The 23,212-nt window shown below is 41.3% G+C and overlaps 1 protein-coding gene, 3 long non-coding RNA genes and 1 other non-coding gene across 6 annotated transcripts; 4 read left to right on the forward strand and 1 right to left on the reverse strand.

Annotated features, from left to right (window-relative positions):
• Positions 1-1,700: 1,700 nt before the first annotated feature.
• On the reverse strand, positions 1,701-13,297 carry LOC116559894. Its single transcript, XR_004272671.1, has 3 exons — positions 13,217-13,297; positions 7,686-7,691; positions 1,701-1,710 (listed from the first exon to the last, which is right to left on the reverse strand). It is a non-coding gene; the product is annotated as an uncharacterized LOC116559894 (long non-coding RNA).
• LOC116559941 lies at positions 4,279-4,385 on the forward strand. Its single transcript, XR_004272706.1, has one exon. It is a non-coding gene; the product is annotated as a small nucleolar RNA U13 (small nucleolar RNA).
• Positions 4,728-22,148, forward strand: MLANA (melan-A). Of its 2 annotated transcripts, none has more exons than XM_032291077.1 (5): positions 4,728-4,858; positions 6,346-6,447; positions 10,741-10,837; positions 19,612-19,725; positions 21,375-22,148. In XM_032291077.1, the coding sequence occupies exons 2-5, from the start codon at positions 6,371-6,373 to the stop codon at positions 21,441-21,443; spliced, it is 357 nt and encodes a 118-aa protein (XP_032146968.1). In that variant the 5' UTR covers positions 4,728-4,858; positions 6,346-6,370; the 3' UTR covers positions 21,444-22,148. The 2 variants fall into 2 exon arrangements, with proteins under 2 accessions (XP_032146968.1, XP_032146970.1); XM_032291079.1 differs by lacking the exon at positions 4,728-4,858 and adding an exon at positions 4,936-5,120.
• Positions 6,469-7,620, forward strand: LOC116559895. The gene is made up of 2 exons (XR_004272672.1): positions 6,469-6,827; positions 7,251-7,620. It is a non-coding gene; the product is annotated as an uncharacterized LOC116559895 (long non-coding RNA).
• LOC116559893 lies at positions 11,461-13,740 on the forward strand. Its single transcript, XR_004272670.1, has 2 exons — positions 11,461-12,727; positions 13,660-13,740. It is a non-coding gene; the product is annotated as an uncharacterized LOC116559893 (long non-coding RNA).
• Positions 22,149-23,212: the final 1,064 nt, after the last annotated feature.

Genomic DNA, 23,212 nt, shown 5'->3' on the forward strand with positions numbered 1-23,212 from the left:
GGTTCGATTCTATTCCCTTCTCTACCACGCCACTATCCCCCCACCATCAGAATCTCTCTGTCCTGGGTCTCTTTATGTCACAGGAAGTCACTTGTTAGCTAATTAATGCTTAGCCATGGCCATGAGCTCACAGGCTCACCCCAAAACTGGGTACCCCCTCCGGGCTGTTTGCACATTCACAGGGAATTCCCACAAGCACTAGCCTTTCTCCAAGAACACTTGCCAGGCACTGTGCTAGATGAGTTGACATATGTTATCTCATTTAATTCTCACAGCGATTCTGTAATTATTCTCTATTCTCATGTTGCAGATGAGGATGCTGGAGCTCAGAGAGGTTAAGTAACTGCTCAAGGTCACACAGATAATAATGAGAGCTGGGATTCAAAGCGCCTGTGAGGTGTAGGGAGGGAGGAGTCGTGGTGACTGGGATGTGGCCTTGCCTTCTCTGTCTTCTGAAGAGCCAGTTCTGTTTGTTTAGCTCCTCCTACAAAAGGGCAACAGGACTTTCTGGGATTTTCAGGCATAACCCTGAAGTTCAGGTAGAAGTTGCTTTCCCCAAATCTATTGATGCCTGGGGCTTGTAGCCTTACTGAAAGGGAACAGTGGAGGCATGACTAGCCCGGGCCAAAAGGGGACACCTGAGAAGCTGAGCATCAAACCCCAATTATGGCAATGCCTCTGCGGGGTGTGTGACAGAGCAAAATACCACAGTATTGTGGGGAGCACTGAAGAGGGCCTAAGCCCAACGCAGGATAAGTAAAGAGGATTCTGGCTCCTGAGCACTGTAAGCAGCAGGGTTTTGCAAAGACCGAAGAGGCATCTCTGGCCCCTTCATGAGGTGGGTCTGCGGTGCCAGGAGACCAAGCCCACTAGGTGGCAGCAGAGAGCCAGTCAGTGGCTGGCGAGGTCTAACCGGTACAAATCCTAACCCTGGGGCTGGCACGGGGGCCGGAGCAGGGGCCGGATCTGAGCTGCCTCACAGTAAAAGTGTGGGCTGGCTCTCGTGTGGACTCTGAAGCCTGCAACCAGCTCAAAACAGAGACTATGCCTAGTTAGAGGGACCTTCTGGGGGGCTTCCAGGAAACAGGATATGGTAGGATTTCCAAGTTGAGGTGCCCAGGGAACCCTCTGAAGAAGCGATAGCCAGCTTATCCTGCTCACATAACCCTGAAAGGACTGGGCGCCGCAGAAGCTGCAGACCTCAAAGACCCAAAGAGATGCCTGTGAAAGATCTGGTTGGGACTCCCTCGTTGAATTCAAAAAGCAAACAAGGGCCGAGTGCGGTGGCTCAAGCCTGTAATCCCAGCACTTTGGGAGGCCGAGGTGAGTGGACCACTTGAGGTCAGGAGCTCAAGACCATCCTGGCCAACATAGCAAAATCCTGTCTCTACTAAAAATATAAAAATTAGCCGGGCATGGCGGTGCGCACCTGTGGTCCCAGCTACTCAGGAGGCTGAGGCAGGAGAATTACTTGAGCCCAGGAAGCAGAGGTTGCAGTGAGCCAAGATCAAACCATAGCACTCTCGTCAGGACAACAGAATGAGACTGCCTCCCCACGACCATCACCACCAAAAAAAAAAAAAAACCCAAACAAGCTGGAGAGCATGTTCCCAGACTGGCCATTGTGTGCCCAACGGGCTGAGTCTGGTCCTATAGCATCCTCCGGGGGAGGGGATGATGCCAGCTGCCTCTCATCTCTACCCTGGCACACTCAATCCCTGAGTCAGGTCACATCACCAGAGGACTTGAGTGAGACCTGGGAACTTCACCTCGCGCTGAGATCCAGGTCAGCACTCCCGCCTCTGTGGTCTTGCCACCACCCATCCATGGGCCAGGCTATTGTAGAGCCCAGCTCAGTGCAGTGGAGCTTTTCAGCTCAGAACTACACCCCTCTTTGTAGACTAGTACTCACCACTAGGACTTTCTGGGATATTCAGGCTTAACCCTAAAGTTCAGGTTGAAGTTGCTCTCCCCAAATCTACTGATACCAGGGGCTTATATCCTTCCCAATTTTTGTACAAAATTTCCTGAGCTAGCCTCCGTTCTGGGAACCCAGTGTAAGTCATGCTATATTGTTCTGTCTCAAGGTCTCCAACTGGTTGTTCCCTCTTTCTGAAATGCTCTCTCTCCATCTTTTCATGGCTGAATTCTTCTTACCATTTAGGTCTCAGTTTAAATTGTCCCTCCCTGTCTTGTCTAACACAGATCAACCTTTCTTTGTCTTCTTTCTCCCTTACCATTTTCAGTGATGACTATCCAGTATCCAGTGGGTTGGTATTGCCCTCACACAGGACAGCCTGTGTCCATAGCTCACAGTGGAAACCAGAAAGTCACAGGAGCTGAAAGGAATGGGTCCTCAGATGTTATGGGGAAGGGGACCTTAGTGGTCATTTAATCTAAGTCCTCAGCTGCTAGGACTGTCATATTCCTTAATTCTGGTGGGTTTTTTTTCTTTGTTTTGTTCATTCACAATGGCTATGGAGAGCTGGTGGGCAAAGGTGACTGTTGTGTCCCACTGAAATGCTTATGGGCTATCCAAGGTAGATGATGATGTTAAGTATAATCAGCTCTGGGGTCAGTTATTAGGTGAGTGCAAAAGTAACTGTGGTTTTTGAACTGTGGGACTTTGCTGTCTGATATTAGAAAACACTTTTTTTTTTTTTTGACACAGAGTCTCCCTCTGTCACCCAGGCTGGAGTGCAGTGGCATGATCTTGGCTCACTGCAACCTCCACCTCCTAGTTCAAGCAATTTTGTGTCTCCGCCTCCCTAGTAGCTGGGATTACATGAACCTGCCACCACACCTGGCTAATTTTTGTATTTTTGGTAGAGATGGGATTTCGCCTAGAATACATTCTTAAATAAATGTGGTTATGTTATACATCATTTTGATGGGCATTTCTCACTTTATGTTTTTTTGCTAATGACTTTTTACTTGCTATTTATTTTGTGTTTATTTTAGACTATGGAAATGATGTTAGACAAAAAGCAAATTCGAGCAATTTTCCTATTCAAATTCAAAATGGGTTGTAAAGCAGCAGAGACAACTTACAATATCAACAGTGCACTTTGCCCAGGAACTGCTAATGAATGTACAGTGCAGTTGTGGTTCAAGAAGTTTTGCAAAGGAGACAAGAGCCTTGAAGATGAGGAGTGTAGTGACCGGCCATTGAGAGCAATCGTCAAAGCTGAGACTCTTTTAACTATGAGCAGTTGTGGAAGAACTCAAGGATGATCATTCTACAGTTGTTCGGCATTTGAAGCAAATTGGAAAGGTGAAAAAGTTCACTTAGTGAGTGCTTTACAAGCTAAGCGAAAATTTTAAAAATAGTCTTTGAAGTGTTGTCTTCTCTTATTCTACACAACAACAACAAACCATTTCTCAATCGATTTGTGATGTGCAGTGAAAAGTAGGTTTTATATGACAACTGGCTGGACCAAAAAGAAGCTCCAAAGCACTTCCCACAGCCAAACTTGCACCAAAAAAAGGTCACGGTCACTGTTTGGTGGTCTGCTGCCGGTCTGATCCACTACAGCTTTCTGGATCCTGGTGACACCATTACATCTAAGAAGTATGCTCAGCAAATCAATGCGTTGCACCGAAAAGTGCAACACCCGCAGCCAGCATTGGTCAACAGAAAAAGCCCAATTCTCCATGACAACACCCGACCGCATGTCACACAACCAACGCTTCAGAAGTTGAACGAATTCGGCTACAAACTTTTGCCTCATCCACCATATTCACCTGACCTCTTATCAACCAACTACGACTTCTTCAAGCATCTCAACAACTTTTTGCAGGGAAAACACTTCCACAAAGAGATGCAGAAAATGAATACAAAATTTCATGAATTTGTATGCTACAGGAGTAGGCAAACTTATTTCTCATTGGTAAAAAAAAGTCTTGATTTTAATTGTTTCTATTTTGATTAATAAAGATGTGTTTGAGCCTAGTTAATGATTTAAAAATTCAACGTCTGAAACTGCAATTACTTTTGCACCAACCTAATCGATGTCTAAGTAGGTCATATTCCACCTGCAAAGAGAAAATTTCATCTATCTCTTGCAAATGCATGGAAACCCACCGTCTCCAGTGGACAATTAACTCCAAGGGCATCACAGAGAACTCATGGAGCTCAGCTGAGGAGGTTTCAGGGATTTTCTATTTCCTTGAGAGTCTGGGACAAGATGATCTCCAGACCTGCGCCTAAAGACTCTTCAGCCCTTTGAGATGGAGATGAGGGAGGGAATAGGGAACCCAGTTTAGTTTGGATTTCAGATCCTTTTGTATTTCATAAGTGTGATGATTGGGGTCTCATGTTCATGTGTGAGATGTGCCTCCCTCAAACCTTGTTACAATAACATTGGCGCATTACCCATCTGACATGAGAAAAACAAATGTGGATTTCAGATAAACAAAACAGAACTTTTTTAGTGTATGTCCCATAGAATATGTGGATATATTTAACTAAAAATATTCTATGGAACATAATTGTATTAAAAAACTGTTCATTGTTTAATCTGAAGTTCAAATTTAACTGGGCATTCCATATTTTATGTGATGTGGCAATCTTATGGAGGAGGGACCAACACTGAAAATAAATGACTTCGCTTGGATAGAGCATTGGGACTGGGGAAAACAGAGGCCACAGTCAGCTGTGACTTTTTGAAGGAAGGAATGAAATTGGTTTCTTTCATGCCAATTAAGCAATTACAGATGACCCCGTCAGAAATCTAAACCCGTGACTATCATAAGACTCAAGACCAGAAAAAAAAAATAAGTAAAAAAGATTAAGAGCCAGAGAAGCAGTCTTTTCACACGGCTGGCCGGCGGACGGAGGACTCTCTCATTAAGGAAGGTAAGAGTGTTGCCTTCTCACCATAATCATAGTCCTCTTCTCCTGGAATAGGATTTGGGAAATTCTGGCAAAGTCCTCTGCTTATCCTCATTGCCCTGCTGATGTGTGACGTCAACAGAATTTCTCCTCAATGTTTGTCAGTCTCCATCTTCAGAGGGTTCACAAAGTCTCCTCCTGGGTCCTCTCTCAGTCCTCCAAGACTGCCAAGAAGAAAAGCAATTATTCAGGATGGCACTTGCTGGGGAGAAGCCACCTCCCTGAGGTAGATGTATTCTCCCGTCACTTAAAGAATCACTTCTCCTGGTCTGAGTGGTAAGAGGCGCATTTGCTGTTGCTGCACCATTTGCCAAGATCTGAGTTTGAGGTATAGGATGTATGAAAACAATTGAATGCAGAATTGAGTGTCCATTCTGTCATTTTGAACACAGAGTTCACTCCTATATTATTCACTTGAGAGGATCGGTGAGTTTGACTTTAATTTTGTTTTTACAACTGGGAAGGGCAAATTACACATAAAATGTCCCAGTGGAAAGCGGTCATGTGGTGAAATTCCCACTCTTCTATCCCACCTCTCCCTGTTGTTTTAAACTGGAGCTCATTATTATAATTCTATGGGGATCAGACCTTCAAAATTCATGAGAACAGTAAGAGAGCAGACAAATACACAATAACAAGAAGAGAAGCTTCCATTATTGGTTTTTAATGAACGTACTTGACTTATAGCCACTGCAGTTTATGGACATCTTTTGTTGTTATTCATTTATATATGTTATAGTTTAAAAAAATCCTAGCCAAGGGACTTGAACCAAAGAGAAGCAGAAATTGATTTAGGTGGCAGGGGAAACACACTGTCAGATAAAGTCAGGTTCCTCAGCCTGTTTTGGGTGGAGTGCCTAGGACGAGCTGAAGCTCTTGTGTGGGGTGGTTTCCTTTGCTGAAAAACTGGGCTGGAAGATGCTGTGCTCAGTGCTCAACCTTGTGCACCCTCACGAGGCACAGGCAATGGGCGCTCTGGGAAGCATACGTTGTGTATTATAGCCTCTGTCCAGGGATTGAAATCTAATAACAACTTTGGAGAAAAATAACTCCTCTTAACTTCTTAGCCACAGCCCTGGGCCAGAGAAGGTAGAGAATCAGTAAAAATGCTTTTCGTTTGTTTCTCTAGAAGTTTATGGTGCAGAGTCATATCAAAGGCAAATGAGGAGCAGTTTTTCACCAAATAATAACTCAACTTGAAAGTCTTTTTGCTTATGTCTGTAGTTTCTTCTTTGAGCTTAATTTTTAGTTAGTAGGAGGGGTTAGAAAGCTGAGCTGTTGCTAAAGCCCTTGATATCAATGAAAGAAGCAGGTGCAAATCCCGTCACAGGACAAAGTGTCCTGGCTATGGATATTGGTCACCTAGTAAGGATGCTGTTGTGGGTCTTTATGAGATGATGAATAGGGTGGCTTTGGATGCCTTAATGATGCCCATGTGCTCCCTCTGTTAGGTGTCCTGTGCCCTGACCCTACAAGATGCCAAGAGAAGACACTCACTTCATCTCTGATTACCCCAGGAAGGGGCACGGCCACTCTTACATCACAGCTGAAGAGTAAGTTCGAAACCAGACCCAGCAGGGCTTCCAGTCTGCCGTTTGCTGACACAGCCTGCTGACTTCCACCAGTACATGCCTGCTCATGAATCTCCCTAGTGTTGACAGCCCCAGACAGGGACATCCCTGGCAACAAGGGGAAGAGACTCTGTGCTTCTACAAGGGGCTCAGTCAAACTTCTCTAAGGCCAAACAGACAGGAAGACGGGAATGGTATAAGGTTGGATCTTGCCATTTGGGGCTGCACTTTTGACTCTTGGGCCTTATCTATAGGTTCCCAAATGGAAAAATATCCGTTCAGGATCACAATGCCTCTTTCCTCAATCCTTGTTCTGTCTACTCCACTCAAGCTCCTGAAGGTTGTTTGCAGACAGAATAAAAGTGAGTTGCCAAGGAGCCAGTCAGGATGATGGGCAGGTGTGTGTGACTCAGCCTATGCCAGACTCGAGAGGAAGACAGAGGTCACAGCCTTTGCAGCATAACTTTATCCTAAGGAAAGGTGTTGGCTATTATGAGTGAATTAAAAATAAGTATTTATATGATTAAGCATTTCTAAATGATAAGCATTGTATACTGGCCTGAGACACTGTTTTTATCTTTGAAAAAACTCAAAACCTAGTGGGAGAGTTAGGCATGAGAATAATTTCAGCAAATGTAAGTGCCGTAATGGGAACCCAGAAGCTGCAGGGACACATGCTGTACATGCTGGGAGTGGGAAAGGGTGTGGGGAGAGGGGGAGCAGCAGAGGCCCCACCCTCTGCATGGGACTCCAGCAGGACACCATCTTCTTTGTGGTCTGTGCAGAACTCCCTGTGAACCTGCTATTTCTTTGGAAAGAGCTGCTGAACAATCCTTGTTAACAGTCAACCTCAGGGGTCAGCAAGACATAGGGCCCGACAAAGGCACTGAGGAAGAACTCAGGCAGAGGGCATTTCTTCCGAAGGCCCCAGTATAGGATCCCCTAACATCCCTGGCTAATTGGAGGTGAAGCCGGCTGTATCTTCTAAGAAAATGTCCCGAGAGCAAAAATATGCTCTTTGAGGGAGGGAAGCCCATTGCCCGTGGTATTAATTAGGGTATTGTTTCAGCTTCTGTATGATCACTCAACAAATTCTTTAAAATATACTTTTATGTCTTATGTAATAATTCAAGAGTAAGGAGTTCAAGGCCTGTTCGTTTCTTCTTGCTGGTTACTCCCCTGGGGTGTCGTTTTTGTCCCCATGGCTGAAGATGTTGTACCATCACCTCCACATCTTGCCAACAGAAAGGGGGAGGTGAAGGAGAGGCTAGGACCATTCCTTTCAAGGGACACATGTCACCTCTGCTTACTGCCTCACCCTCTGCCCCCTGCCCCATGGCACTCACCCTGGTGGATATCATTCTTGATGTTTTGTAAATGGGGAAAGGTTTGGAGAAATTAGGAAATGTGTGGCCAGACGTGGTGACGCTGGGATTTAAATCCGGGTCTGTTTGCCTCCAGAGTCCATGCTCTTAAGTGTTATGCTGCAGGCTGGCGGCAAATATTTGCACAGTCCCATCTGACGAGAGGCTAGGGCAGAGGTCAATATCTCTTGGTGTGAAGCTGGAGGCTGCAGCTTGTCAGCTCGGTAGGCTGAAAACATAGTTGTTCTTTACCATGCAGGGCCATCACGCCCAGCTGGGGAACCTCATAGCCAGGTATACCCACAACCTGAACAAGGTAACTTTCTGGGCCTAGTCAGGAAGAAACGAAACTTGCAGCCTGAACCACGTGCATAAGCAAGGGCAGGTGGATTATCTGACATTTTCCTTGAGAACACAAGGGAGCCTCTGGGTTCCAGCATAAAAGAAAAATACCCTCTCAACTTGTATGTGTGGGAGCTGTCCTTCTATAAGGAGAAAGTAATTCCTTTTGACATTTTGCTATCTGTAGAAGGGTCAAGATGGCCAAAACATCCAGCACAGTAAAACACTTAACTTCAGTCTGTGAGTGAAGGAAGCATTAAATACATGGAACATCATGATCTTGTGCAGGTACTGAAGCAGATCGGTCCAGAAAATAAGTAGCTACACATGGCTACCCATGGCAAAACTCATTCCTCTCAAGAAAAGTCTCTGCCCCTGCTGCTGTTTGTTTAAACAGGTGGGATGGAGGTAGGGGAATGAGGCCATCTTTTTTAAAAAGATTTTTTGCATAGAATCCAGATTGTGCACAATTGAGCCATCTTCATTAAAGCAATACATCCCTAAGATTTGAGAATATTTATCCTTCTCACAATTGTGCCAGCAGGTAGAATGAGGAAGAATGATGCAAAATAAGTTCACATATCCAGCCAAAAAGGGCTACATACCTGCTTTGAGTATTATGCATCTCTTTGAAACTTCAGGGGAGAGCGGTTCTCACAGTTGAGTAGACACAAGTCATCCATGAAACTTGTTAAAATGCGGATTCCTAGGTGCTGTCACCTAAGAGGCTGATTGGGTAGGCCAGGGGTGGAGTCCTATGATCTGCACCTTAATGTGCATCTCAGGTGATTCTACTGCACGTGGTATTTGGAAGACACTCTGAGAAGGCCTGCCAAGTGGGTTCTTCCAATGTGTCTGGCATACCCTGGAGCTTTTCATTCTCAGTCACTAGGGCATGTTGTGAGTACCATGTGACCGTGCATAAAGTGCTGGAACAGAGCTCTGTCTGTGTCAAGATGTTCAAGCGGATGCCACAGGGTAAAATGAGAGTACAGGCATATTGGGAGTTGACTCATCTGCCTTCAGTCATGAGAACACACTGAACATGACTTGTGACAGCCTCAGTTCAGGATAGAGTGACTCTGCAGGAAAAACACTGGCCTGGGAGACCTGGATCTGCCCCAAATTCTGGTGCTCACTTGCTTGGTCTCCAGTGCCAGTTGCCATGAAGGTTGGTTCCGCCACTTCCTGGTTATGCGACCCTGGGCATTTGACCAGCATAAGGTCAACTGTAAAATGAACATCATTCCTGTTTCAGAGGACTGTTGTTAGGATAAAATAAAAGCACAATGTGGGAGTGCCTAGTCCAGTGGCTGGCACAAATTGGTGCTCAATGAATGGTAGTCACTATGGTGATGGTAACATTGATAGGTCTCAGCTTCCTGATCTATAAAGTAGGTGGACTGATCTACATAAGCGGGTCAGAGTTCCCATTGAGTGCTGTCATCCCATGGCTCTCTCTATCCTGGTTGGAGATGGACAAGATAAGCTTGATGTCTCCTTAGCCTTGAGATGGAAGTTGTCCAGTAGACGATACTGGGCAAAAGTCTCTCCAGGAGAAGGCTTAGTTAAACCTTGCTTCTCCTCTAGCTGTTGAGTCTCTTATAAGTCATTCAGCTCTGCAGAAACTTTCTTAGCAAGTTGACAACCACAGATAACAGACTCAGTTCTGTCGATTTTGATCATGCTGTAATGCGGACAGATGTTAGCTAACTGATGATGCTTGCCAGGAGTGCACAGCTCCAGGCCCTGTTTCTAGGGTCTTTGTGTTAACTATAATGCTTCCCAGAGGTCACTGAACACAGGGCCCCAAAGGCTGGTGTAGATCCCCAGATTGGCACCCTGCTGCTTAGACGAGATCCTTCTCAATAAGTAATGCTACAGCCTTGCTGTAGGCTCAGCCCAGACTTCTCCCTAGGGCTGCAAGGGGCAAAGGGGGAAGTTTGGGGAAGGGAAGGCACAAACACAATCGAGATGGATTCAGGTTCAAATCCAAGCTCTGTTTCGTGCTAGCTCTGTATGATCACCAGTGAGTCATGTACCCTCTGCCTTTATTTCCTCTTCTGCGAAATAGGGAATGATAAACGGTGTCTACCCTCCAGCGTTGATGTGAGAATTGAATGAGCTAATGAATGTTTAGCGCAGCACCTGGCTTTTAGTAGATGAATCAGTGTTAATTTCTATTCTCGTTGTGGGCTGAATTGGAGAAAATGTTTTAAAACAGCCTGATGAGAAGAAAAGATAATTTAGCCCCAATAAATACATTGTCCACATAAAGACCAGTTACTACGGCACTACTGTTACTTGAAACTTGGGTGCCTGGGTCATGCCAATTAGCAGCGCTCCCATGGGCACACACTTAAGAGGCTCCTAGATAAAGACCTGCCCTAGATCCAGGTGCTGGAGGTCTGGCAGGGTGCCCAGTGTGGGAGGTGGGAGACTACTTGGACACTGGGAGATGCTGCTCTGGGCAGTCAAAGCCCATATGAAGAGAGATTTGATTTATATTTCATTATAATGTGAAACAATGTTTCAGTGACAAAGTGAATTTGTCTATCTCTTGGGCCAGGGCCGCTGGGATTGGCATCCTGACAGTGATCCTGGGAATCATACTGCTTGTTGGCTGTTGGTATTGTAGAAGACGAAATGGATACAGAGCCTTGATGGTTGGTATAGTTCCCACTGCCCAAATCCTTCCAGGTACAGGGCCCTCTTTCCAGTTCTTTCCTTTGAATTTCTGGAGAGTCAAATAACAGCCTCATGATCACCTCTAGCTCTGATTCTGGCTTCCAATTACTCTTTTGCTACATTGCACATCTGCAGCTCTTCCTTTGCCTCTGCTTGGGCATGAACCCCAACCAGGCACGTGCCCTGTGTCTTTGTGACTATAAAAGAATACCAGAGACTATAATTTATAAATAAATGAAATTCATTTGGTTTGCAGTTCTGGAGGCTGGGAACTCCAAGATCTAGGGGCCACACCTGGTGAGACCTTCTTGCTGTGTCATATTATAGTGGAAGGCATCACATGGGCAAAAGAGTGAGTGAGCAAGAGGGAGCTGAACTCACTTTTTTTTTTCCTTGAAACAAGAAGTCCTGGGATGGAGTACAGTGGTGATCACGAGTCACTGCAGCCTTGACATCCTGGGCTCAAGCCATCCTCCCATCTCAGCCTCCAGAGTAGCTGGGACCACAGGCGTGTGCCACCACACACGGCTTATTTAAAAAAAAAAAAAAAACACCTTTTTTTTTGTAGAGACAAGGTCCCACTATGTTGCCCAGGCTGGTCTCAAACTCCTGGGCTGAAGCTATCCTCCTGCCTTGGCCTCCCAAAGTGTTGGGACTACAAGTGTGAAACACTCCACATATGGCCCAAACTCACTTTTATACACACCTACTCTTGCAATAACAAACACACTCCCGCAATAACAACATTAATCCATTTATGAGGACAGAGCCCTTGTGAACCAATCATCTCTTGAAAGTCGTACCTCTCACTGTTGTTGCATTGGGGATTGTTTCCAATACATGAATTTTGGGGGACATATTCAAATTATAGCACCTATCTCTTTTGGTTCTACTCATAGCAAAGGTGGCTACCTGGATGTAGTGTGTAGCTCAGCATTGACTGCTTATAGGGCACTGGGAAAGGGGTTTGAGGTTCCCTTGCATAGCAAACAGGAGCATATTAGACACCTCAGGTTTTACCACTTCTGGGAATTCTTGCTGGTTCTGTTACTTCACTTTGTGACCTGCTCTTCCTACCTTGCTTCTTCACCTCTTTCCTCACTGGTTACGAAGCATCCCAGGAGATCATCAATGCAATGAAAAAACCATTCTCCCTGCATCAGCGCAAAGAGTCATTGTATGTTTTTTTTTTTAACAGGTTCCATCCTTCATGGCCAATCATTTTAATGGTATTTTTTCTTCTTTAACCAAATAAGCAGGAAACTAACACAATTACACAGTCCAGTCTTCTGGTACCAGGATCTTCCATGAATGGGAAACATCAACTGAGTCTATAAGCTATAAAAAACTACAGGTTTCAGCAATCTTGCTTCAAAGCCAGGTAGCACTTTAGCACCCAAAGGCATTCTCCATAGAGCTCTCTCTCTCTTTCTTGCTATTACAGATCTGAAAGATTTTCAGGTTGAGGCATAATGGAAAAAAATTATCTTTACAAAAGATGTTGGAAAGTCTCATTCCTCGTTCAGCAAGCACTTCATTTAGAGGAAAAGGTCCTGTGAAAGAGAGAAGGGTTGGTATGGGGTGGGAATTGAAGCTTGGCAAGCTGATGAGAAGCAGAAGGTGAGAGATGGAACTTTGGTTTCCTTATGTATGTATATATAAAAAACATAATGTTTAGTTAGTCCTTCAAGAAGTAAAGCTATACAAACTCAATATGTTGGTACTCATTTCCTAACTAGCTTGATCCTACTGAACACAAATACAATAATGTTTCTTTTCTCCTTCAATGCTCTCATCTTAAATTCATTCAATTGAAAAAAAACAGAGTCTTAATGTCATGTGCTCAGACGCTGTGAACATTTTGCTTGGTAAGTTTCAAATTCAAACTGTATGCCTCCATTCCTCTAGGATTAGATCAGTGGTTTGTAGCTTCTGAGATTTTATGAGAGAGAAACATGTTTAAATTTCCTGGTTTAATTTCCATATTTATTTTAAAAATTAATATTAACATCTTGTTTTGAGATTTTTATATCTCTAGAAAAGCCAGTTTGGAGATCAGTAGTCTAAGAAGTTTAGGCCAAATTATGTAAATAGTGCATTAAGTACTGCATTTAATTACATAATTACCTCCCTTTCTGTCTTCAGTGATTATATTTTATTTTAAAGCAGAGGAAGATAAATGACATTAAATATAAGCTTTGGGCACGTGATTTACTCCACCTTTAAAAATCTTCATTAAGCTTGAAATGTCTACTTTTAAACTTACATTAGACCACAGAATAGTAGAAAGGTTGATTGGAATCTAGATATCTTAAAATGTCTCCCTTGGTTAACAATTCCCCTGAGCCCTGAAACACATCTTTTGAAAGGAAAGACTGCTTTTTGTAGCACCCTGTTTCTACAGGAGGAAGTGGAAAATGATTTGTAAGAAACTGAACAGTGGGCCGGGCGCGGTGGCTCAAGCCTGTAATCCCAGCACTTTGGGAGGCTGAGGCGGGTGGATCACGAGGTCAAGAGATCGAGACCATCCTGGGCAATATGGTGAAACCCCGTCTCTACCAAAAAAATACAAAAAATTAGCTGGGCATGGTGGCACGTGCCTGTAATCCCAGCTACTAAGGAAGCTGAGGCAGGAGAATTGCCTGAACCCAGGAGGCGGAGGTTGTGGTGAGCCGAGATCGCGCCATTGCACTCCAGCCTGGGTAACAAGAGCAAAACTCCGTCTAAAAAAAAAAAAAAAAAAAAAAAGAAACTGAACAGTGGTTTTTATATTAACCAGTTTTACATCTTCATTTGGAAGTTTAGGACAAAATACTTTTGATTCTTGGAGAAGAATTTCAAGGCCCTGACTCTCAGCTCAGTTTACACTCATGTGTCAAGGTACTGTGTTTCTCAATGCATGGTCAGGGGTTACCTGCACTGGAATACTTTGGGGTTCTTGCTAAAAGGCAGATTCTGGGATCATCTCTGGTGGTGAGATTCAGAAACCTGTATTTTAAAATGCACACCCACGTTGAAAGTAAATACAGAAAACTGGCAGTGAAACTAGGAGAGTGGATCACACTTTTATCCTATGGTGAGTGAGAGGCTTAAAAAAAAAAAGAAAAAGAAAAAAACTGGTAATTGATAAGGGCAGTTTTATTTTTTTTCTTCCCAATCAATACACCTTTTATATCCTTTTCCTGGCTTATTGCATTAGTTAGGACTTCTAGTATGACATTGAAAAGGAGTGGTGAGACAGGACATCCTTGCTTTGTTCCTGATCTTAGCAGAAAAGCTGCAAGTATGACGTTTGCTGTTGATTTTTTGTATCTAGATACTCTTTAGCAAACTTGAGGAAGTTTCTCTCTATTCCTAGTTTATTAAGCATTTTAAGTTATGAATGTTTGATTTTGTCAACTGCTTTTTCTACCTCTATTGATACAATCTTGTGATTTTTCTTCTTTAGTCTATTGATGTATCAAAATAATTCATTTCTCGTTTTTTTTTTTTTTTTTTTGAAGGTGGGGTTTCATTCTGTTGCCCAGGCTAGAGTGCAGGGGTCTCATTCTGTTGCCCAGGCTAGAGTGCAGTGGCGTGATCTCGGCTTACTGCAACCTTCATCTCCCAGGCTCAGGTGATCCTCCCACCTCACCCTTCCAAGTAGCTGGCACCACAGGCGCAAGCCACCATGCTTGGCTAAAATATTTTTGTACTTTTGGTAGAGATGGGGCTTCACTATGTTGCCCAGGTTGGTCTCGAACTCCTGAGCACAAGCAATCCACCTGCCTCAGCCTCCCAAAGTGCTGGGATTACAAGTGGTGAGCCACCGTACCTGGTCTGATTTCTTACTGTTGAACCAGGTTTGCATACCTGGGATAAATCCCACTTTGTCATGGTGTGTAATTCCTTTTAAACATTGTTAGTTTGATTTGCTAATATTTTGCTGAGATTTTTTGCATCTATATTCATGAGAGATATTGGACTGTAGTTGTCTTTTTTGCAATGTCTTTGGTATTAGGGTAATGCTGGCCTCAAAGAATGAGTTACAAAGTATTCTCTTTGCTTCTATCTTGTGAAAGAGGTTGTAGAGAATTGGTAAAATTTCTTTCTTAAATATTTGGTAGAACTCACCAGTGAACTCATCTGGATCTGGTGCTTTCTGTTTTAGAAAGTTATTATTGATTCAATTTTTATAATAGATATAATTATATTCAGAAGGTCTATTTTTTTCTCGTGTAGATTTTGATAGATTGTGTCTTTCAAGGAATTGTTGCATTTATCTAGGTTTTCAAATATGTGAACACGGTTGTTCAAAGTATTCCTTGCTTATCCTTTTAATGTCCATTATTATTTCTGATAATAGTAGTTTGTGCCTTCTTTCTTTTTTTTTTTCTTAGCAGAATCAGCTTTGCTTTCATTGATTTATTCAATTAATTTTTTTCTTTTTTTTTTTTTTTCTAGAGACAGGGTCTCATTCTGTCACCCAGACTGGAGTACAGTGGCACAATCATAGCTCACTGTAACCTTGAACTCCTGGGCTCAAGCAATCCTCCTGTCTCAGTCTCCTGAGTAGCTAGGGCTATAGCATGTGTCACTACATTTGACAATTTTCATTTTTTTTAAAATTTGTAGAGACAGGGTCTCACTATGTTGCTCTGGTTGGTGTCAAACTCCTGGCTTCAATCAGTCCTCCTGCCTTGCCTTCTTCAAGTGCTAGTATTATAGGCATGAGCCATTTAATGGATTTCTTGTTTTCCATTTCATTGATTTCTGCTCTAATTTTTATTTTTCTGTTTATTTCGGATTTAATCTGCTGTTCTCTATTTTGCTAAGGTAAAAGCTTAGATGATTGATTTTAGATCTTTCTTCTTCTCTGATGTATACATTCAATGTTATAAATTTCCCTCTAAATACTGCTTGCACTGCTAAGCAGTATCTCATAAATTCTGATATATTTTAATTTCATTTAATTCAACATATATTTAAATGTATCCTGAGATTTCTCCTTTGACCCATGTGTTACATAGAAGTGTGTTGTTTAATCTCCAAGTGTTTGGGTATTTTTCAGTTATCTTTCTGTACTGATTTCTAGTTTAATTATATTATAGTCTGAGTACAAATATTGTATAATTTCTATTCTTTTAAATTTGTTAAGATGTGTTTGGTGGCCCAGAATGTGGTTTATCCTGGTGAATGTTCCATGTGAGCTTGAGAAGAAAGTGTATTCTGTTGTCACTGGATGAAGTAGCCTGTAGATGTCTATGATATCTAGTTAATTAAGATTTTGGGCTGACATTGTGGCTCATGCCTATAATCCCAGCACTTTGGGAGGCAGGTGGATCACCTGAGGTCAGGAGTTCGAGACCAGCCTGACCAATATGTAGAAAACCTGTCTCTACTAAAAATACAAAATTAGCTGGGCACATAATCCCAGCTATTCGGGAGGTTGAGGAAGGAAAATCATTTGAATCTGGGAGGCAGAGGTGGCCGTGAGCCGAGATCACGCCACTGCACTTCAGCCTGGGCAACAAGAGTGAAACTCCATCTCAAAACAAACAAACAAAAACACAAAGATTTTGTTGAATTCCACTTTGTCACAGGCCTTTTATACATTGTTAGAATTCATTTGCTAGTATTTTGTTGAGTTTTTTTGCATCTATATTCATGAGATATAATTAATTGTAGTTTTATTTTCTTGTAATATCTTTTGTTTTGATATTAGAGTAATGCTGGCCTCATCGAATGAGTTAGTCCTTGCTGATTTTTTACCTGCTGGCTTTGTCTATTTCTGATAGAGAGACGTTGAAGCCTCCAACTATAACTCTAACTTCATAGTGGATGTAGCTATTTCTCCTTGCAGTTCTATCAGTTTTATCTCATGTATTTTGATGCTGTGTTCTTAGGTACAAGCATGTTTTGTTATGCCCTTTTGAACAATGAACACCTTTATCATTATGTAATATCCCTCTATCTCTGATAACTTTCCATGAAATTTTCTGCTTCTAAAACTAATATAGGAAGTCCTACTTCCTTTTCATTAGTGTTAGCATGGTATATCTTTTCTCTATTCTCCCTTCCTTCCTTCCTTCCTTCCTTCCTCCCTCACTCCCTCCCTCCATTCCTTCTTTCTTTCTTTCTTTCTTTTTTTTTTTGTTTTTGAGACAGAGTCTCACTCTGTCACCCAGACTGGAGTGCAGTGGTATGATCTTGGCTCACTACAACCTCTGCCTGCTGGGCTCAAGTGAGTCTCCTGCCTCAGTCTCCCAAGTATCTGGGATTATAGGCATGTGCCACCATGCCTGGTTAATTTTTGTATTTTTAGTAGAGATGGGGTTTCACCATGTTAGATAGGCTGATCTTGAACTTCTGAGCTCAGGTGATCTGCCACCCTTGGCCTCTGAAAGTGCTGGGATTACAGGCGTAAGCCACTGTGCCTGGCCTCTATGCACTTACTTTTAATGTACATGTGTCTTTATAATTTAAAGAGGCTTCCCTGTAGGGAACACATAGTTGGGTCTTGTTTGTTGATCCAGTCTGAAAATCTCTTTTAATTGGTGCATTTAGACCATTGATATTCAAAGTTGTTATTGATATAGTTGGATTAATATCTACCATGTTATTACTGTTTTCTACTTGTTGCCCTTGTTTTTGTTTCTAATTTTGTCTTCTACTCTTTTTCTGCCTTTTGTGGTTTTAATTGGACATTTTATATGATTCCATTTTCTCTCCTTTCTTGGCATATCACTTACACTTCTTTTTACTTTTTGAGATGGAGTCTCACTCACTCTGTCACTCAGGCTGGAGTGCAGTGGCACGATCTCAGCTCACTGCAACCTCTGCCTGCCAGGTTCAAATGATTCTCCTGCCTCAGCCTCCTGAGTAGCTGAGATTAAAGGTGCAAACCACCATGCTCAGCTAATTTTTGTATTTTTAGTATTTTAGTATTTTTCATCATGCTGGCCAGGCTGGTCTTGAATTCCTAACCTCAAGTGATCCACCTGCTTGGCCTCCCAAAGTGCTGGGATTACAGGCATGAGCAACCATGCCCAGCCCAGTTATATTTCTTTTTAACTTTTTTTCAGTGGTTTCCCAAGAGTTTGCAGTATACATTTACAACTAATTCAAGCCCACTTTCAAATAACACTATACCACTTCATACGTATTACGAGTATGGTAAAATAACAAAATAATCCTAATTCTTTCCTCCTGTAAACTAAAAACACAATCTTAAATCCTCCAACCAATTGAATAAACCCCCTCTTGGCCAAGGGGACCCCAGGGAAACCTGAAAAACTGGGTCTTGGTCATGACAAGAAGAGAGGTAGAGATGCCTCATTATATTCCCTCCCTGTTAGAGTTTTAAGTATAACTGACCAGCATTAATTTTAAAATAGAGATTATAGGAGTGACAGAATGAATTATTTCTGGCAATATAAAATTTGGAATAAGACTGAAGTCAATGCAAGGAAAGGGTTAAATCATGCCCTTCAAACCATAAAAAAATTTTTGTTTAATTAACCTGGTATAATATGATTTGCTTACCAAACTAACTCTGGTATAGTATCATGTGACAGATCGCAGACTCCGTTAAGCATTCCTTTGTACTGACTTCAAGTCTTAAGACAAAGCTGAACTCTTTCAATCAATTGCCAGCTAAAGAATCCTTAAAACCCACTTGTGACTTTTAAGTCTCTGCTTTGAGATGTCCTGACTTTTCAGGCTGAACCAATGTACACCTTCCGTGTATTGATTTATGATTTTTACCTACAATTCCTGTCTTCCTGAAATGTATAAAACCAAATCATAACCCAACCACCTCAGGCACGCTTTCTCAGGACTCTTGAGAGCGTTCTCTGGGCAATGGTCATTCATATGGGCACAGAGTAAAAAACCTCTTTAAAATATTTTGCAGAGTTTTTTTCTTTCTGTTAGCATTTCTTTCCCTTGTATCATTACTGTTATTCATTTCCCAGTGTATATAAGCATATATGATCAAATACATTGTTGGTATTATTCATTTTTAAACAAACTATTATCTGTTAAATCAACTAGGAATAAGATAAATATGTTGGGTACAGTGGTACATGCCTGTAGTCCCAGCTACTCAGAGGCTGAGGCAGGAGGACTGCTTGAGCCCAGGAGTTTAAGACCAGCCTGGGCAACTTCGCAAGATCACGTCTCTCAAAAAAAAAAAAAAAAAAAAAGAAAGAAAGAAAGAAAGAAAGAAAAGAAAAAGAAAAAGAAAAAGAAAGGTTTTATTTTACCTTCACTTATTCCTTCTTGGATGTTCTTCCTTTATGTAGATACAAAGTTCTGACCTATATTATTTTCTTTTTCTCTAAAGAACTTTAAGTGTTTCTAGAAAGGCAGGTCTATTGGCAAGAAATTCCCTCAATTTTTGTTTGAGAAAGTCTTTATTTCTGCTTCACTACTGATGGATAATTTCACAAGAGTGTTCCTTTTATAGATTCACTCTCATTATCCTTCCCTTCAGAAATATTCTTTGACTAACTACTGGGTGCCAGGCACTGCACTAGTGCTTTACCTCTAGCTAATTCCCACAACAATTCTGAGAGGTAGGTGGTATTATCTTCCTATTACAGATGCAAACTCAGAATTCAGAAAGACAAAGTGATGAGACTGAAGACACATGGCAAGTGAGTTGCAGAACCTATATTAAAACTCATTCTTAAAACTTTGGCTTCCTTCTCTTTTCTTTAATGGATTCACTTACTTCTCACTCATTCACCTTTATCAATTTACATTTCAGGACAAAAGTCTTCATGCTGGCACTCAAAATGCCTTAACAAGAAGATGCCCACAAGAAGGGTATGATCATCAGGACAGCAAACTGTCTTTTCAAGAGAAAAATTGTGAACCTGTGGTAGGTTGAGATCCTTCATCAGGGTATTTTCATGAATGGCTGTTTTTAACTCAAGTGAATACAATTATTTCCATTTAAAAAGCAAGGACAATGTGAATGTACTCATTGTCACTGAACTATATACATCTAAAAATGGTTAAAATGGCAGATTTTATGTGTATTTTATTGGAATAAAAATAAATAATAATAAAAGCAAAAAAACAGGGAAGGACAGAGATTTTCTTAAATTGTGTCATTGCATACCCAGAGTTTCCAGGGCCAATAATGAGAGCCCTACATGTGAGATACAAAGGAAGAACTTAGTCCTGTATTCAATATTCTTTTATGTTTTTACTTGTATTTGCCTTTTTAATGGATGTAGATATAGACACAGGGGAAGAATAAAGTACCTATTATTTATTGTATAGAGCTGTGCTGTCTGATGGCTTAACCATTAGTCACGTGGTGCTACTGTACACTTAAAACATAGGAGTTTCAATTAAGATGTATTATAATACATAGCATATTTCAAAGACATTAATATGTGGAAAATAAGATAAATGGTTCGTTAATGATTTTTATATTGATTCATCTTGAAAATTAATATTCTGATAATATTAGATTAAATAAAATATTTTAAGATTAATTTTACCTGTTTCTTTTTTTAAATGTAGCTACTAGAAATTTTAAAATTACATATGACTGGGCATGGTGGTTCATGCCTGTAAACCCAGCACTTTGGGAGGCCAAGACAGGTGGATTGCCTGAGCTTAGGAGTTTGAGACCTGCCTGGCAAACATGATGAAATCCTGTCTCTACTAAAAATGCAAAAATTAGCTGAGTGTGATGATGCACTCCTGTAATCCCAGCTGCTACTTGGGAGCCTGAGGCAGGAGAATGGCTTGAACCTGGGAGGTGGAGATTGCAGTGAGCTGAGATAGTGCCACTGCACTCCAGCCTGGGTGACAAGAGCGAAACTCCATCTCAAAAATAAATAAAATCAAATAAAATAACATGTGGCTTATATATATTTCTATTGGACAGCACTAGTATATATACAACATAACATAATGGTTGAGAGCACTGACTCTGGAGCCAAATTACTGTGTTTGATTCTTAGCTTCATCACTTACTAGTTGTGTAACCATAGGCAAGTGAGTTAACCTCACTGTGCTCCAGTTTCCCATTCTGTAACATGAAAACAATAAAAATACTCCCAGAATTGTTGTGAGCATTAAATGAAGCCCTGACACATTTGTTCTGGATACTATATCCTCTTGTTTTATAAGTGGTAGTATCAATGTGCCTTTAGACACAATTACAAGGATTTCTGTAGTACAGATGCAATGTATATAGTGTCTGTAAATAGCATTCAATGATTCATGAGTTAGGGCTTGAGACTTTTACTGCCATGGAAAATCCAGGTATAACCAAGCTTTTGAGATTTTGGGAACCCCTTAACCTTATTTTTCTCTACCCTTGCCCCGAGCAATCAGCATACATACTCATGAAATTTAACAATTACTTCATTGGGCAGAAATTATATGTGAGCAGGTAGAAGTTTCAGTCCACAGGAAAAGTATAAATATGTTAACTATTTTAACTTAATCCCTTCCTAGAAACATATACACTGTTGCCAAGCCCATATTCTCCCTTTCTTGTTCTCACAGGTTCCCAATGCGCCGCCTGCTTATGAGAAACTCTCTGCAGAACAGTCACCACCACCTTATTCACCTTAAGAGCCAGCGAGACACCTAAGACGTGCTGAAATTATTTCCCTCACACTTTTGCTTGAATTTAATATAGACATCTAATGTTTTCCTTTGGAATGCTGTAGGAAAAATGCACATCATCTCTAATAATAAGTCAGTGTTAAATTTTTAGTAAGTCAGCTAGCAGTACTAATCAAGTGAGGAAATGATGAGAAACATTAAATTAGGAAACCTTCATCAATAAATATTGCAATGCATGATACTATCTGTGCCAGAGGTAATGTTAGTAAATCCACGGTGTTATTTTCTGAGAGATAGAATTCAAGTGGGTATTCTGGGGTCATCCAATTTCTCTTTACTTGAAATGTGGCTTATAACAAACTAGTCAGGTTTTTGAATCTTGACCAACATGAACTGTACACAGAATTGTTCCAGGTGAGTCTGTACTATTAAGTTCTCACAAAGGATATTTTTACAGGTTTAATACAAAGAGCTGATTGGCCCATTTATCTGATCAAGAACATGTCAGCAATGTCTCTTTCTGTTCTAAAATTCTATTATACTACAGTAATATATTGTAAAGATCCTATATCTTAGGTAAGGCATACAATGCAGTCTAATTACATTTCACTTCAAGACTCAATGCTACCCTAACTAATGACAAGGATTTTCTATTAAACCAGAGATTGGTAGAAGGATTTAAAGAAGTAAAAGCTAGTATAGTTTGGCTGATGCCTGCGTGTTGCCTTAAATGTACCTATGGCAACTTAGTTCTCTTGGGTTCCCAAATCCCTCACATAAGAACATGCAGAAGAAAACATAAAGGATCAGAGATTCTGGAATGGTATCATTATTTGCATAGCAACATGGCAATTTGTTTTCCTATGGCCACATCAACATATCACGGAGAATATTATTTATCTAATATTTCTCTTTCAGGCAGCTCATTTAAATTTTTTGGCTTTAATTTTTATTGCCACCTTACGTGGAAAACCAGTACCATTTTCCATAGTAGAGGATAACTATAAAAATGAAGATAATGAAAGTAATTTTCTTAGCCTAAGAAAATACTAATTTTCTTAGGCTAAGAAAATACTAATTTTCTTAGCCTAAGAAAATGTTAATTTCCTTTATGGTGAACAGGGGACCTTTTCAGGCTATCTTTGACATAATTGGAAGGCTTACAAGAGTTTTTTTTTTTTTTTTTTTTTTTTTTTTTTGAGACGGAGTTTCACTCTTGTTACTCAGGCTGGAGTGCAATGGCGCAATCTCGGCTCACTGCAACCTCCGCCTCCTGGGTTCAGGCAATTCTCCTGCCTCAGCCTCCTGAGTAGCTGGGATTACAGGTATGTGCCACCATGCCCAGCTGATTTTTTGTATTTTTAGTAGAGACGGGGTTTCACCATTTGACCAGGATGGTCTCGATCTCTTGACCTCGTGATCCACCCACCTTGGCCTCCCAAAGTACTGGGATTACAGGCGTGAGCCACCGCGCCCGGCCGCTTACAAGAGTTTTAAAGAAATTACTTTCTCACTATATGATTCATTGCTATTTAATGGTGAATCAGTAAACCACCTAAAATCATCTTGTGTCATCTGAAACACTAGTGTAACATAACTGCATCATTTTCTACCAAACACAAAATTTCACCAAAGGAGAAACAGAAAACACAGGATAAAGACACTTACTACACACATTGAAAAAAACATTTAACGAAATACTAAAATATTTCCCACTCTTCCTGATACTGTCAAGTCTTACCACTTACTATAAAGCTTCCATCTCTCCCACTTCA

Source organism: Sapajus apella, unplaced genomic scaffold, assembly GCF_009761245.1.
Source record: "Sapajus apella isolate SASKATOON/1434 unplaced genomic scaffold, GSC_monkey_1.0 scaffold24, whole genome shotgun sequence".
Taxonomy (NCBI): domain Eukaryota; kingdom Metazoa; phylum Chordata; class Mammalia; order Primates; family Cebidae; genus Sapajus; species Sapajus apella.

Coding starts and splice junctions, on each gene's coding strand:
- MLANA (XM_032291077.1), top strand. CDS start 6,371: ATGCCAAGAGAAGACACTCACTTCATCTCTGATTACCCCAGGAAGGGG. Junction 6,448..10,740: donor TCTTACATCACAGCTGAAGA/GTAAGTTCGAAA, acceptor CTCTTGGGCCAG/GGCCGCTGGGATTGGCATCC. Junction 19,726..21,374: donor AGAAAAATTGTGAACCTGTG/GTAGGTTGAGAT, acceptor TTGTTCTCACAG/GTTCCCAATGCGCCGCCTGC.